Source organism: Leucopleurus acutus, assembly GCF_964270905.1.
Source record: "Leucopleurus acutus genome assembly, chromosome: 3".
Taxonomy (NCBI): domain Eukaryota; kingdom Metazoa; phylum Chordata; class Mammalia; order Artiodactyla; family Delphinidae; genus Leucopleurus; species Leucopleurus acutus.
In genome coordinates this window covers 130,630,410-130,647,929 of record NC_139145.1, presented here as the reverse complement: position 1 = coordinate 130,647,929, position 17,520 = coordinate 130,630,410, and the positions used below count along the sequence as shown (strand labels likewise).

The following is a 17,520-nucleotide window of genomic DNA, read 5'->3' as shown; positions in this document are numbered from 1 at the left end:
TTCTAGAACTCCTCTAATGTGAATGTTGGTGTGTTTAATTTTGTCCCAGAGGTCTCTGAGACTGGCCTCATTTCTTTTCATGTTTTTCTTTATTCTGTTCTGTGGCAGTGATTTCCACCACTTTGTTTTCCAGATCACTTATTTGTTCTTCTGACTCAGTTATTCTGCTATTGATTCCTTCTAGTATATTTTTCGTTTCAGTTATTGTATTGTTCATCTCTGTTTCTTCTTCAAATCTTCTAGCTCTTTGATAAACATTCCTTGTATCTTCTTGGCCTGTGTCTCAATTTTTTTAAAAAGATCTTGGATCATTTTTACTATCATTACTCTAAATTCTTTTCCTGGTAGATTGCCTATCTGTACTTCACTTAGTTGCTCTTCTGGGATTTTATCTTGTTCCTTTGTCTGGAACATATTTCTGTGCCATCTAATTTTGTCTAACTTTCTGTGTTTGTGGTCTCCTTTCTGCAGGCTACAGGTTTGTAGGCCTTGCTTCTGGTGTCTGCCCCCCGGTGCATTAGGTTGGTCCTGGGGCTTGTGCAGTCTTCCTCATGGGAGGCACTGGTGCCTGCCCACTGGTTGGTGGAGCCTGGTCTTGTCCCTCTGGTGGGCACGGTCATGTCAAAAGTGTGGTTTTTTGTTTATTTTATTTTTAAATTACATTTTTTTTTTTTACAGTTCGTCCTTGTTGGTTATCTATTTTAAATATAGCAATGTGTACATGTCAATCCCAAACTCTCAATCTAACACTCCACCCCACCTTTCCCCCTTCATACCATAAGTTCATTCTCTAAGTCTGTGAGTCTGTTTTTGTTTTGTATATAAGTTCATTTTTATCATTTTTTTAGATTCCACATATAAGCGATATCATATGATATTTGTCTTTCTCTGTCTGACTTCACTTAGTATGATAATCTCCAGGTCCATCCATGTTGCTGAAATGGCATTATTTCATTCCTTTTAATGGCCGAGTAATATTCCATTGTATATACACACCACATCTCCTTTATCCATTCATCTGTTAATGGACAATTAGGTTGCTTCCATGTCTTGGCTATTGTAAACAGTGATGCAATGAACATTTTGCTGCCTGTATCCTTTCAAACCATGCTTTTTGCTGGATAAATTTCCAGGATTGGGATTGCTGTATCTCATGGTAGCTCTATTTTAAAATATTTAAGGAAACTCCATACTGTTCTCCATAGTGGCTGTACCAATTTACATTCTCACCAACAGTGTAGGATGGTTCCCTTTTTTCCACACCCTCTCCAGCATTTATTGTTTGTGGATTTTTTGTTGATGGCCATTTGGACTGGTATGAGGTGATACTTCATTGTAGTTTTGATTTGCATTTCTCTAATAATTAGTAATGTTGAGCATCTTTTCATGTGCTCTTGGCCATCTGTATGTCTTCTTTGGAGAAATGTCTATTTAGGTCTTCTGCCCATTTTTTTATTGAGCTGTAGGCGTGGTTTGTAAATTTTGGAGACTAATCCCTTGTTTATTGTTTGCAAATATTTCTCCCATTGTGTGGGTTGTTTTTTTTGTTTTGTGGTTTCCTTTGTGTCAAGGGATATGTTTTGAGGTGGCTGTGAGCTCAGTATGGCTTTAGGCAGCCTGTCTGTTGATGGGTGGGGCTGTGTTCCTATCCTGCTGGTTGTTTGGCCTGAGGAGTTCTAGCACTGGAGCCTGTAGGCGGTTGGGTAGGGCCAGGTCTTGATGCCAAAATGGCCACCTCCAGGAGAGCTTATGCTGATCAGTATTCCCCGAGGCCTCTGCCACCAGTGTCCTTACCCCCCGCAGTGAGTCACAGCCATTCCCCCCCTTCCCCAGGAGCCCCTCCAAGGCTTGCAGGTTGGTACAGCCAGGCTCCTATGGATTTACTTCTTTCTGCTGGGTCCCAGTGTACATGAAAATTTGTGTGTGCCCTCCAAGAGTGGAGTCTCTCTTTCCCCTGGTCCTGTGGAGCTCCTGCACTCAAGCCCCACTGACCTTCTAAGCCAAATGCTCTGGGGGCTCCTCCTCACAATGCCAGGCCCTCAGGCTGGGGAGCCTGATATCGGGCTCAGGACTCTCTTGTGGGAGAACCTCTGTGATATAATTACTTTCCATTTTGTGCGTTGCTCACCTTGCGCGCATGGGATTTGATTATGTCTTGAAAGTGCCCCTCCTACCATGTTCCTGTGGCTTCTTCTTTGTTTTTGAATGTCAAATCTTTTTTTTGGTAGGTTCCAGTCTTTTTTGGCAATGGTCGTTCAGCAGTTAGTTCTGATTTTGGTGTTTTCGTGAGAGGAGGTGAGCTCAAGTCCTCCTCCTCCACCATCTTGTCTGGAATCAAGGACCTGCTTTTAGTTTGGATGCTTGTTGCCTCTTTCCTCAGCATGTGCTTTCTGTTAACCCCTTGATATGGGGTGTGCAGGTGCAGTGGCCCTTGTGCACTCCCGGGATGGCAGGGACGGTGCTTGGCACCTGCTCAAGTTCTCGTAGCTGCGGCTATGGTCAGTGTGCTCCCTGGACGGTGAGGGCAGTGCTTTGCACCTGCTCATGAGTCTCCTAGGGGTTTCTGTGGCCCACGTGCTCCCGGGACAATGCGGGCAGTGCTTGGCGCCTGCTCATGGGTCTCGCAGCAGTGGCCCCTGCTCACCTCTGGAGCCCACAATGGCAGCGGCAACTTGCGCCTGCCCCTGGAGCTCCTGTAGGCAGTGACCTATTGCCTGGGAGCACTCAGAGGGAAAAAAGCTCTTCTGGTGGTCCCACCCCTCTCCTTCTGTGCCCCCAACAATGGCATCTTGCCTCTCTGGCGGGCCCAGGCCTCCTCCGAGTACACCCTCAGTTGCCACAGTCCAGCCTCTTCAGGCTGTCTCCATGCAGCCAACCCTTGTCCTCTCCCTAGGTCAAACCTCTAAAGCCTGAGCTTCAGCCCCTGCCCACACCGACAGATGAGCATCCCAGCCTGGGGAGTGCACAGCGGCAGTGCTGACCTTCTGTGCATGTTGCTCTCTGTTTTGCCCTCCACAAACTGGATGCTGTGCTCTCCTCCTAGGCTCTGAAGTTCCCCCTCCATCCAGGCTGATCTCCCTACTGGTGAGGGGACTTCCCAGCGTACAGGAACCTTTCCTCCTTCACAACTCCCTCCCTGAGGTGCAGGCCCCACCCAGATTCCTTTCTTTTTCTTTTTGTCCTACCTAGTTTTGTGGAGGTTTTCTTGCCCTTTCGGAAGTCTGAGGTCTTCTGCAAGTGTTCAGTAGATATTCTGTGTGAATCATACCACTTGTAGATGTATTTTTAATGTTTTTGTAGGAGAAGGTGAGCTCTGTGTCCTTCTTCTCTGCATCTTGAGCCCTTTCCCCTCTGGAATGCTTAATTTCCTTTTAAAATAAGGTAAAATCACACTTCCATCCAAATATAAAATAAACATGTTAAAGATTTTTATTTTTTTTCAACTTTTTTTTTAATTAATTAATTTTTGGCTGCGTTGGGTCTTCGTCTCTGTGCGAGGGCTTTCTCTAGTTGTGGCAAGCGGGGGCCACTCTTCATCGCGGCACGCGGGCCTCTTTTGTTGCGGAGCACAGGCTCCAGGCGCGCAGGCTCAGCACTTACGGCTCATGGGCCCAGTTGCTCCGCGGCATGTGGGATCTTCCCAGACCAGGGCTCGAACCCGTGTCCCCTGCATTAGCAGGCAGACTCTCAACCACTGCACCACCAGGGAAGCCCCTAAAGATTTTATTTAACTCAGCAGTTAATGATGGAACCAATATAAGTTGCCAAGGTTCAAGGGAGTAGTCAGTGAAAACACGTAGAGGTAATGGGGAATGCTGGAATGAATTTACCAATATTTGCAAAATAGGTGAATATCCATGGGCGATGATCAATGACATCCCCCCAGACACAATTCATTTTCTATTTCCTATTGGCAAGAACTCATCTATATTATTATCCATTTCCTCCCATTTACAGAGTTGTAAAATAGCTCAAAGTCTATGAAAAGCAAGAGATGATCTGGAAAGATATGCTTGTCAGAACTCCTAGGCATCTCTTTTGCCCACTTCAAAGCCTTCCACAATTAATCCTGACAGTGGGATCTTGGAAGAGTTGGCTAGTGTTAGAGGAAAGGAAGATATAACTATATTATTTATTTTCCTGCCTGGAATGGAGGCTTCACAGTCCTAGACTTCAAACAGGTTTAGCGGACATTTCTCCTCTTCCTGTCGTTATCTCCTCTTAATCTCCACTTCTCATTTCCCTTTGGCTCCCACTTGCTCAGTCCCAAAGACTTAAGGTTTCATTCCCCTCATGGAAACCCCTCCTACCCCGCAGGAGGAGACATTCCCTCCTCCTCCTCCTTGGTCCTTTCTTAATGTCTTGCATGCCTCAGAGCTCAGGCTTTGTTCGAATGTGTGTGGAGCTTCTCCTCTGCTCAGCCCCCCGGGCTATGAAGGGGAAGGACAATTTCCTGGTATCTGAGTGAGGGCAGAGCAGATGCTAGATTCTAAGTTCAGCTTGCCCTTCAGCTAAGTAGCAAAAAGCCTTATCAAAGACCATTCATTCCCCCAGGATAATACAGTCTGATTTAGGAAAAGGATATTTCTGTTAACCTGGATTTGGCCTTGCCAGTTGTGGAAGAATAACCCAGGCATTCTAGAACCTAGGAACATCTGTCCCTCTCCTGGGTCAGACTCCCTTCTGCTCACTGAAGGGGGGGGGTTCTGTCTCTGTTTTCCAGTGGGTGATGCTTCCGCCATCCAGTTGTTGTTTTTCTTTCTGGCATAGAAGAGAGATGTCCAGTTGTTCCTACCACACATATGGATTAAAAAAATAGAATTTGACATTTTGTACAAACAAAATGAGATTAGAAGTTATAACAGAGGCATGATAGAAATGGGTCTAAAGTTGGTTTTAGACTGACAATGCAGAATCTGATGTGGTCCCACGTGGTTCCAGAACCACACTGCTGAAGATGACTGCTTCTTGAGTTCTTGAATAAATGCTATTTGCTCTCAGCAACGGGCTTCCTGCGAAGAGGATCGGATCCTTCAGACCCACCCAGTTCTGCTCATTTCCACATGCAGCCTCATGACTCTCATATATATGGAGATTTAGAGTATGTTGGTCTCCTCAGGAGACATATTACTTTTTATTTTTAAAAACCAGTCAACTGTTTGGCACATGAATTTCTTCCCAACTTCCGTGCTCAGTAGAATGTAGTCACTGCTCTTCCCTGTGGAAGTAGACGAGGAGGCATGGAGAGTCTTGGGATACAGACTCACGTCAGCCACTAGGTACCTGCATCATCTCCATTAACATGTCACTCCACATGTTGAGTTTCAGCTTTATCATCTACAAAATGAAGGAGTCAGACTAGGACCCTCCAAAGCAACTATTCCACGGTAACGAGGTGCTAAGTTACTCCCTGAGTATCCTCATCCTGACTGTTGGTGCTGGAGCAGAAAGGAATGTGATTCCTGTTGGCTGGAATGAATAGCTCATCACACAGATGGCCCTGCAGGTTGTAGAGGGGCCAACACTTGCTTTTCTCTACCAACGACGTGGTCAGGATGTCAAAGACCTTGGAAGAACTCTGCCAGCAACGCATCCTGAAAGGGATGTCGTGGGGCACTGGCATCACATACAGTGGTGATTCTCCTCCTGTGCTGTTTTAATTTTATGCTGATATTCTGAACTTACTGAATTCCTTAGGCATTTTTGCCACATTCGGTCTATGGTTCACTCATTCATTTGGTCACTAATTCACAGTTACTGGCTGAGACCCTTCTTTGTGCCAGATGTTTTCCTGAGTGCACAGTGGTGAACAAAACAGTTGGGGTCCCTGCCCCCCTGTAGTCTAGGAGAGATACAGACAAGTGAGAAGGTCCAGGTGAGTGAGGTACAGGGTGTATGGGGGCCTATATGATGAGCACCTAGTCCAGAGGAGGGATTGAGCAGAGACCAGATGGAAGAGGGTGAGGTAGCCTGACACAGAGGCCATGTGTTTTAGACAATGGCACATGTGATAGCAACAGGTGAATTTCTTGCAAAACTAATGAAGCTTACATTCTGTGGTGTACCAGGAAACAGACTCTTTGAAAAAAGGCAAAAACAAAAGAAAAAAACCTGATTTGTAGCATTTGCTAATTTCCATGGTATAAAAACACCCTTCGTGGTCAACGTTAAGGTACAGTTTCACAACCAACCCACAGAAGTCCTTAATATTTAATAATCAGTGCTTTCAAGCCGGTACTGCCATCTCCAGAACCTTACTAGGAAGCTTTGGGTCCCTTTCCTGGACAAGCCCATTCCAAGTGTATTAGTTGGGGTTTCTCCTGAAGCAGGCTCGTAGAGGGGAATTTGTATACAAGTGGTTTTTTTCAGAAAGTGTAAGAAATAGCCACAGAGGGTGGGGAAGTTAGCTGGGGAAGGGAAGACCACCAATAAATGGTGTTTCTACCATTATGGGTAACTAGAGTTTCATCCTTCTTGAAATTCTGGGAATCATTGCAGCAGCAGCCGGAGGAGCAAGGGAGTGGCAGTAGTTACACGCTAACTCCTGTCAGTCACTGGCTGAGGTCTGTTCCTGGGGTGTGCTCTTTCCCTGTTACATTTGACTTTCCCTGATGGGTGGAGTGGCCTTCCATTGCTTCAGAGAAGACTTTAAAGCCAAAAGCTGCAGATACTGGCAGTTGGAAGGCAGCCAGCACACGAGGAAGTGGCAAGGCCTGGGGAATATGTGCAGAGCACCAACAGCATCTGCTACAAACTGCCCTGTACCTCATTCTGTATTTCTTTTTTTTCTCTTCCATTATGGTTTATCACAGGATATTGAACATAGTTCCCTGTGATATACAGTAGGACCTTGTTGTTTATCCATTCTATGTATACTAGTTTGCATCTGCTAACCCCAAACTCCCAATCCTTCCCTCCCGCTTGGCAACCACAAGTCTGTTCTCTATGTCTGTGAGTCTGTTTCTGTTTCATAAATAAGTTCTTTTGTGTCATATTTTAGATTCCACATATAAGTGATATCATATGGTATTTGTCTTTCTCTGACTTACTTTGCTTAGTATGATAATCTCTAGGTCCATCCATGTAGCTGCAAATGGCATTATTTCATTCTTTTTTATGGCTGAGTAGTATTCCATTGTATGTATGTGCCACATCTTCTTTATCCATTCATCTGTCGATGGACAGTTAGGTGTTTCCACGTCTTGGCTATTGTAAACAGTGCTGCTGTGAACATAGGGGTGCATGTATCTTTTTGAATTATAGTTTTGTCCAGATATATGCCCAGGAGTGGGATTGTTGGATCCTATGGTAATTCTATTTTCAGTTTTCTGAGGAACCTCCATACTGTTCTCCATAGTGGCTCCACCAATTTACATTCCCACCAACAGTGTAGGAGGGTTCCCTTTTCTCCACACCCTCTCCAGCATTTGCTATTTGTAGACGTTTTAATGATGGCCATTCTGACTGTATTTCTAATTTGCATTTTTTCCTTAAATTGGGCCCTCACATTTGTATTAGTTTTAGGCCTTGCAAAACCTAGACCCACCCATAGTGATAGCTCCTAGTTGTTGAAAAATGTAGCATGTTTGAGAAATTCAAAGAAATTAATAAGGCTATATCAAAGTTGGGTAGCAAGAGATGAAATGAGAAAGCAATGCTGGGCTCTTCTAGGTTTGGCTGCGATTTGCTGATCTCTGTAGAACTCAGCTGGGCTCCTCCTGCTTTCTCATTCCTCTGGGACAGGCTGGCAGAGCAGCCCCCTTTCTGGGATGGGCTCTTCCATGATGAAGAGCAAGAATACCAGAGGGCTGATGAAACTCACAGTGCCTCTGATGCCTATTGCTCACCAGTGGCTCACACCAAATCTCCTAATATTCCATTGGCCAAAGCAATTCACTTGGCCCAGTCCAAAACCAGGAGGGCAAGGAAATATAATCCACCTACAGGGAAGGAGGTGATGACTCAGTGAGGTCAGTAATACAATCTACTCTAGGATTTTCACCAAGATGTTAGTGGTGGTTATCTGGGGTTAGTGAGATTTCTCATAATTTTTATTTTTTGCTTTAGCTTTTTCTCTTATTAGAATTTTTAATGAGAATATAGCAATTTTACCAAAAACTATAAACCTATTTCTTTAAGTAATTAAAGATATTAAAAGTTGGAGAACAGGGCTTCCCTGGTGGCGCAGTGGTTGAGAGTCTGCCTGCCGATGCACGGGACATGGGTTCGTGCCCCGGTCCGGGAAGATCCCACATGCCACGGAGCAGCTGGGCCCGTGAGCCATGGCCACTGATCCTGCACGTCCGGAGCCTGTGCTCTGCGACGGGAGAGGCCACAAGAGTGAGAGGCCCGCATACTGCAAAAAAAAAAAAAAGAGGTTGGAGAACATTTATTTGAGTATACATTTTTAACATTTCCTTTTATAACTCCTTTATTAAATGAGTTAATGTACCTATGAAAAGCCTATCTCCTCAACTTCTGAGACTACCTGTTAGCTTTTTCAGTGTATAAAAATCATTAGGTTTTATTACGTTCCTATTTTTGTTTCCTTATTACTACTCATTCATTTTAAAATTTATTTTGCTTATATCTTTAATTTTGTATGTATCTCTGTAAATCACCTGCAAACACTTTGAGCGTTAGATGGGAAGTAAAGAAACCGATTATTTTAAAAACTGAAACAGGTGTGGGCGAGAGAGCCATCCCAGTCATACATACAAATGAGCTGCGGAGATTATTTTTTTAAATGCTTATGATGACGTCCCTAAAGGTTCTGATTTAATTGTTCTAGGTTGAAATTATTTTTAAAAGCTCTCCAAGGGTTGAGAAAAATTGAATAAATAAATGATTAAGTTAGTAGAAAAGTAACAGAAGGGCCAATGCTATGCGATGAGCAGTAGGAGATTGGGAAATTCCATAATGACTTGAAGTCTGCTGAGATGCTGAAGGCTGAGGCTCCCGAATATTGAGGAGAGTAAGGGAAAGGGATGCTGAGGAGAAATTTGAGCTTCCAGAATGAAGAACAGGACTGCTGTTAAGATCTGTCTGAGATTCACTGCAGGGGGAAGAGCTGGTCATATTCTCCCTGACACCTCATTTTCCCATGTATAGCCCAGATCAGACCCTAAGAGATAACTGCTTTTTGGGTTACTGAGGTACATTTTGTGGACTGTTTTTCAGAACATTATCACTAATAAGAGTCTCTTCTCAATGAAAACAGGTTGAACTCGTAGGAGATTATTTATATACCCAGAACAAGAGAGGAGAAATAGAGATATTATAGGAATTTGATTTGTCTGTTTACAGCTCTCCTAAATTATTTTATTTTGAGCAGAGTTCAGTCATTTATGTAAAAAATATGAAAATCTCTTCATCTCCCTCGGCCTCATAATATAAAACAAAAAACAAAAATCAAAATACTCTCTCCCTACATATGTATTTATAGAGGAAACATATAAAAATATAGAAATATAGAGAGAGAGGGGGGTTATTGTTTTATTTTTGTTTTTAACTAAAAGACAAATAACTTTTTTTTTTTTAGTAACCAGGACCTCGTTACTGGTAAGGTCTGAGTTAATTGCCATTCGTAGAGTAACCATGGTGACCAGCGTGTTGCTTCTGAGTCCATTAATCTTGTTGAGGTTAACAGTAAATCCCAAAGGATCTTTTGCAGTGATTCAGAAATAAATCATCTTCTCTCATGTATGTTATTTGGTGACAGCACTTTCTTTAAATATGTCTCCCTAACAGACAAAGAAATAAGACAATTCCTAATGAGGTGATAAAAACCCATTCCCGAGTAAGAAATGTTACAAAATATAGCAAATGACTGAAAAAGTAGATACATAGAAATGACACATGAAAGGAGGATTCACTCAATAAACATGTACCGTACTCCTAATAGACATACCAAAAAAGGCCATTTACTCCTTCTTAGTAATGTATCTGTACAGGACCTCAGCCTTAAGGTATAAACCGGAGACAAAATTTGAGATTCTTCAATGAAAAAAACTCAAATTATTTTTTAGATTATAGAAATTAGAAAGGATGAGTTGACCTGGACTGAGGAAGAGAAACAGCTGGCTGCCCAAGCTGGGACTAATAATGTTTTATATTTGTGAAAAGGTGTTTGCGATGTAGAAAGTAGAGCATGACCCTACCTAAAACCACATTTGTCCTACAACATCCCCAGAGATTAAGTACAAACTGTGGTGGCCTCATTTTACAGATGAAGATGCTGAGGCTGCAGAATGACTTTCCCATACTCAGTATTAGCACTCTCTTTTAAATGAGCTGAATAAAATTGTTAGGATTCTGAGTTGGAAGGCTTGGGGATTGGATTTTCATCCCAACGTTCTTCTGCCCTTAATTCATATTACACACAACTCTGGGTCTTTCTCAACCCATGAGGTTTATATTTTCTCATCTTCAAGTATTCCTGAGCTAAAGGAATAATCCAAGCTCTCATTTCAACCTAGGTCTTCATACATAAAAGAAATACCAAGAAAACAATAGTGTTTTACAGAAGCTAAGATGCACAATTACTCATATTTTAACATCTCTGAAATTGGGACGTGTCTTACAATAAATGACATTGTAATTGCTGATGCTGTATGAGAAATGGATTCCACTGCCTGTACATGCACCAACATGGTCATAGCTGTGTATACTGTCCTTACCTCAACTGAGTGGTGGAACTGTTACAACGTAGGTAGAAAGTTATTGTGTATGCGGGAGGTGGGTATCAGTTTGATGTTAGGGATGTGAATACTCATTTGGAGTAATGACCATCATTTCATATTTCCCTGCAAAGCAACATGCTGGTGCTCTACAGGTCTTAAGGGAAGGTACCCACAAGCAGAAGGGTATGTTGACTTATTGAGGTAGTCATAGGATGACCATCTTTCATGAACAAAGCAACTGAAGACAGAAAGAATTACTAAATCCCTCAGAATACATGAAAAAAACTTCAAAGTAACAAGAAGCTGATGTAACTGACAAGTATGTCTAGCAGGACAATTGTTAACCATTGTATCATAGTTTCACAGGCTGCTGCTTTTTGTTCTTGGCCATTCGTAAAGTAATTTTTAATCTTATAATACACGGCATCTTAGATTCTATGATATGTAGTAATTCATAAATCAGTCAGCATGGTTCTGTTCCCCTGTAGCTGGTGATTGGGCTTTGCCTAAAGCTACTCTGTTGATGGCAGACTTCATCAGAAAGTCCAGAGTCCAAAAACAAATCTTATTTGATTAACCAACTCTGGCAAATGAATGTTTTGTTCACTTCAACACAAATGTCTCAGACCACAGTTGATATTTGATTAAAAAGAGAAATTGTCTCCAAGGGCTCTTGAAGCTTTTAAGGTAACGGTTCTTTATAATTCCCTAATTACAGGAAGTGTTCATTTTTAATTATTGGCAGTTTAGGACATTGCGGAGGTTACAGTAAAATATTTCTGATATAGGTACAATTGGAAAGGGGGATGGTTCTGATGTAATCATGGCATCCCTAAATTATACACACACACAGTATAAACAGGGAATGTTGTGTATGCATAGATGTATAATCTATCTCTGTGCCCTCCGCAGACCCCATGAGTTATTATGCTAGAACTGAGAGACTCAGACATGTTTAATGGCAGAAGCAAGCATTCCATTAACTTGGTTAAAGAGTACAAATCAGCTAGCTGAGTTGTTTCTTCTTTACCTTCACAAAGGTGCACCCCGGCCCGGTGTAAGTTTATACAATCAGGGGTGCAGCAGGAAGAGTTTAACTAGGTCAGAAGAGTGCTAAATTTTTTCAGGCAAGCATTTGTCCTTGGTAAATTCAGTAAGCCATGCTATTACATAGCAGCCCCAGCCTCTTCCTTACGCAAGTATGACATTCTCCTGTGACTCAGGTCTCCCCAGCTTCATTCTGCAAATTTGTGTTCTAGCTGTGTGCCAGGATAAGAACTTTCTCCATTAACATAGGGGCTCTCAACCTAGGGCCTTTCCAGGCATAGGCCAAGCCTTGGCTAACAAGACCTAAAGGAGCAAAGGGATAATTTTTTTAATTACCTAAGGAAATCTGATTAGATTTGAGTTCCTTTGAAAGAACCTTTGGAATTTATTTATACAACTATCTTAGCACTTGAGATTTAAGATGTGTCCAGGTATAGAATATTTTTTACATCTTAATTCACTCTGAATTCATCATTTTTCATATACCCCACTCATAAGATGAGGTAAGTAAAAAGTGTAGATTTTGAATGTCTGCCTTTATTTTCCCAGTTTATAGATACATGCTGAATGTGACTATTCCTAGAGGAATGTATTATTCTCTTAGGTGTCATAATTAGAAAGGTCACATCCCCAGATTTTTCTGATAAAGTATGCTGCACCTTGAGACGCTCACATGGAACCAAAGGTATCTTTCACCAGATATTTTAATCTCATTTGAAAACTTGTACTTGGTTCAGGGAAGTACTCTGAAATAAGACCCTATCTGCCCTTTAGCTCTCTTCTTTCTTCTCGGAAGGGAGAAATAGTGATGACATCTCATTAAAAGCTCTCCTGCTGCAGTTTAAACCTATTTGCTTTCATTCTGTCTTCAAGCTGAGAACAGCTCATCACTATTTTCTTTGTAAAAATCCTGAAGTATTTGACAATTGCTAGTAAGAACATGCCAAGCTTCTCTTTTTGACACTTCACAAATCCCTTTATTAAACTTTCATATTTGTTTAGCATCTCTCTCTTTCTCTCTCTCTCTCTCTCTCTCTCTCTCTCTCTCTCTCTCTCTCTCTCTCTCTCTCTCTCTCAACCACCCACTGGGTGATATGTCTTTCCCACCTATCTTGAATTGTTATCAAATAAGAACGTGGCCAATAAAAAGGGAGGATTAAAGAACATGGCTTCCTTTCAGCTTCCTCTCTGAAATGATAATACACTAGAACTTCACTTCTCAAACTTGTAATGAGTAGTACAGATATGTGTTTAAGAGCACAGGCTTGAAAGCTTTACTGCCTGCGTTTGATTTCCAGATCTACCACTTGTCTTAGGTGAATTTTTTAACCTTTCTGTGCCTCATTTTCCTCAACTATAAAATGAGGATCATAATGTTATCTCCCTTGAGTTACTCTAAGGATTAAGTTAAGGTAACATATATAAAGAGTTTAAAACAGTACCAGCAAATATTAACTATTATAGTTATCAACTAAGTTTCAAAATCAAAATTTGGTTATGTGCATTATGATCCATACCAGAAGCTTATTCTGAATCCTAGCTATCCTGTTTAGAGTAACCTAAAACACCAGCTTATTGTATTATAATTTTGATATTAATCAACCTGGCATTTTTCTCTTAAAAATGTAAGGCATGAGTAGATTAGTTCTTATAACGCTTTTTTAAAATATTATCATTACCCCCAGATTTCCTAACCCAATTGTCTTAGCTCTTTAAGTTGTGACTGTAAGAAGGTAAAAATTCTTTTCTGTGATGGGCTATAAATAGTGACCAACCATCTCAGGTTTCTTGGAACTGAGGGGTTTCTTGGGGCATAGGACTTTTACTGCTAAAACTGGGAACATCTTGGGCAAACTGGGATGGTTGGCCACTCACTCCAGGTATAAAAGTACTGTATAAGGTGGAGTAGAAGGGGGAAAGGAAGAAGCAGTAGTAATATTAATCTCACCAAACACAGAAGAATTCTAAATACAACACCACCATTCCCCTGATTTTTGACTCATGCAATCCCTGATGAGTATCTGAAGAGTAAAATTGCACTGAACTAATTAATTCTAAATGTCAGGTATTTGGGCTTCATTTTTTGCTGTTATCGTCATCTGTGGGATATATTTCTTCTCCTTCATTTTATGCTGTTGCACTTTCCTCTGATCATTTTTTTGCCTTTTTTTTTTCTTGTAGGTCAACTCAAATCAAAACATACTCGTGGGATAATGCCCAGGTTATCCTGGTTGGGAACAAATGTGACATGGAAGATGAGCGAGTCATCTCAACTGAGAGGGGCCAACATTTAGGAGAACAGCTTGGTAAGAAACAAATGATCAAATTAATGAGAAAGAGAGCATGGTAATTACTTGTAACACAGTGCAGAGTCCCAGCTACTTGCTAGGATGGATTTAATGAAAAGATTGTCAACCCGACAGTAGAAACCAACACATCACCTGTAAGTAGTAAGTGGATTTCCTCCCACTTTCTGTGGTACCCTTAGAATCCAAGCACGATTACAGAAGCAAAATAGACAGCCAGCATTTGGATTTAGTACAAGATGTTCAAATTCTATTGCATAAGAAAGACAGGATGTGCCTTGCTTGCTATTTCTTTGGGGTTTTTTCTCTATATACAATATTTTATACTGAGTGAGCACTTTATTATGCTATATGATTGTTGTTTTCAAGTTTCCATTGGAGGAGGGTGGGTAATAGGCACAGAATAGGTCATGTTATAGATTCTGGTTCTAGAGACACCACTGGCAACGTGTGTTACAGTTACAAACCTCTTTGAAACTCAGTTTCCTCGTCTCTTAAGAATGAGTATTATGACCCATGCCTACTTTACCAAGTCCTTGTAGATAAGATCAACTGAGATAAGAGATAGATATGAAAGAGTTTTAGAAATGGCAAAGCCATTTCAAATGCAAAACATTGTATATAGGGGAAAAAATGCTTGAGTGAGTAAGGTAGAGTTTTGGTGCAAAGGAGGGAATCATGATTGATTGATTTTTTTAAAATAATTTTTATTGGAGTATAGTTGACTTACAATGTTGTGTTAGTTTCAGGTGTGCAGCAAAGTGAATAAGTTATACATGTACATATATCCACTCTTTTTTAGATTATTTTCCCATATAGCTCATTATAGAGTATTGAGTAGAGTTCCCTGTGCTATACAGTAGGTCCTTATTAGTTATCTATTTTATATATAGTAGTGTGTATATGTCAATCCCAATCCCCCAATTTATCCCTCCCCCCTTTCCCCTCTAGTAACCATGTTTGTTTTCTACATCTGTTTCAGTACTGTAAATAAGACTCTATTTCTGTTTTGTAAATAAGTTCATTTGTACCATTTTTTAAGATTCCACATATAAGCGATATCATATGATATTTGTCTTTCTCTGACTTACTTCACTCAGTATAACAATCTCTACGTCCATCCATGTTGCTGCAAATGGCATTATTTTGTTCTTTTTTATGGCTGAGTAATATTCCATTGTATATATGTACCACATCTTCTTTATCCACTCCTCTGTTGATGGACATTTAGGTTGCTTCCATGTCTTGGCTACTGTAAATAGTGCTGAAATGAACATTAGGATACCTTTTCAAATTATGCTTTTCTACAGATATATGACCAGGAATGGGATTGTTGGATCATGTAGTAGTTCTATATTTAGTTTTTTAAGGAACTTCCACACTGTTCTCCATAGTGGTTGTACCGATTTACATTCCCACCGAGAGTGTAGAAGGGTTCCCTTTTCTCTACACCCTCTCCAGCACTTATTGTTTGTAGATTTTTTGATGATGGCCATTCTGACTGTTGTGAGGTGATTGTAGTTTTGTACAACTACTCATTGTAATTTTGATTTGCATTTCTCTAATAATTAGTGATGTTGAGCATCTTTTCATGTGCTTTTTGGCTATCTGTGTGTCTTCTTTGGAAAAATGTCTATTTAGATCTTCTGTCCATTTTTTGGTTGGGTTGTTTGCTTTTTTGATATTGAGCTGCATGAGCTGTTTGCATATTTTGGAAATTAATTCCTGTTGCTTCATTTGCAAATATTTTCTCCCATTCTGTTTGTTGTCTTTTCATTTTGTTTATGGTGTCCTTTGCTGTGCAAAAGCTTTTAAGTTTCATTATGTCCAATTTGTTTATTTTTGTTTTTATTTTCATTACTCTAGGAGGTGAATTCAAAAAGATATTTCTGCAATTTACGTCAAAGAGAGTTCTGTGTTTTCCTCTAGGAGTTTTATAGTATCCAGCCTTACATTTAGGTCTTTGATCCAATTTGAGTTTATTTTTGTGTATGGTGTTAGGGAGTGTTCTAAATTTATTCTTTTACATGTAGCTGTCCAGTTTTCCCAGCACCACTTATTGAAGAGACTGTCTTTTCTCCGTTGTATATTCACGGTTGCTGGTTTTGATATCATATTTGTGTGTGGATGATTTTTTACCACTACTTTATGTTTGCCTTTACCAGTGAGCTTTCCCACTTGTGATTTTCTTGTTTCTTGTTGTGGCCTTCCACACACACACACACCCACACACACACCCCTAGAGAAGTTCCTTTAGCATTTGTTGTAAGGCTGGTTTGGTGGTGCTGAATTCTCTTAGCTTTTGCTTATCTGTAAAGCTTTTGATTTCTCTCTCAAATCTGAATGAGAGCCTTACTGGTTAGAGTAATCTTGGTTGTAGGTTTTGCCCTTTCAACACTTTAAATATATTGTACCTCTCTGTTCTGGCCTGCAGAGTTTCTGCTGAAAAATCAGCTGTTAACCTTACGAGGATTCCTTGTGTGTTATTTGTTGCTTTTCCCTTGTTGCTTTTAATATTTTTTTCTTTGTCTTTAATTTTTGTCAATTTGACTACCATGTGTCTCGATGTGTTCCTCCTTGGGTTTATCCTGTATGTGACTCTCTGCACTTCCTGGACTTGGATGAGTGTCTCCCTTTCCCATGTTAGGGAACTTTTTAGTTATAATCTCTTCAAATTTTTTCTCAGGCCCTTTTCCTTTCTCTTCATCTTCTGGGACCTCTATATTGCAAATATTCGTGCATTTGCTGTTGTCACAGAGGTCTCTGTGACTGTCCTCATTTTTTTTTTCATTCTTTTTTCTTTATTCTCTTCTATGGCAGTGATTTCAAACACTCTGTCTTCCAGCTCACTGTGTTCTTCTGCCTGTTATTCTGCTATTGATTCCTTCTAGTGTATTTTTTTATTTCAGTTATTGTGTTGTTCATCTCTGTTCTTCAAATCTTCTCTTTTTTAAACATTTCTTATATCTTCTTGGTCTGTTCCTCCATTTTTTTCTGAGATTTTGAATCATATTTACTATTATTACTCTGAATTATTTTTCAGGTAGATTGCCTATCTCCTCTTCCTTTAGTTGTTCTCATGGGTTTTTATCTTGTTGCTTTGTCTGCAACATATTTCTCTGTTGTCTCATTTTGCCTAACTTTCTGTGTCTGTGGTCTCCTTTCCACAGGCTGCAGGATCATAGTTCCTCTTGCTTCTGGTGTCTGACCCCTGGTGGGTGAGGTTGGTCCTGGAGCTTTTGTAGGCATCCCAGTGGGAGGGACTGGTACCTGCCCTCTGGTGGGTAGAGCTGGGTCTTGTCCCTCTGGTGGACAGGGCTGTGTCAGGGGGTGTGATTTGAGGTGGCTGTGAGCTCAGTGCAACTTTAGGCAGCCTGTCTTCTGATGGGTGGCACTGTGTTCCTATCTTCTTTGTTGTTTGGCCTGAGGCTTTCCAGCACTGGAGCCTGTAGGTTGTTGGGTCGGGCTGCGTATGGTGCCAAAGT

General features: G+C 40.9%; 1 protein-coding gene across 1 annotated transcript in view; it reads left to right on the top strand.

Moving 5' to 3' along the window:
• Positions 1 to 17,520, top strand: part of RAB3C (RAB3C, member RAS oncogene family) — a gene marked incomplete at both ends in the record, with an annotated part of 309,288 nt that overhangs the window by 230,644 nt on the left and 61,124 nt on the right. Inside the window, one exon of the mRNA XM_082837397.1 lies at positions 13,911 to 14,035. Within this exon, the coding sequence (XP_082693523.1) occupies positions 13,911 to 14,035 (125 nt within the window). The remainder of the gene's footprint in view (positions 1 to 13,910; positions 14,036 to 17,520) is intronic.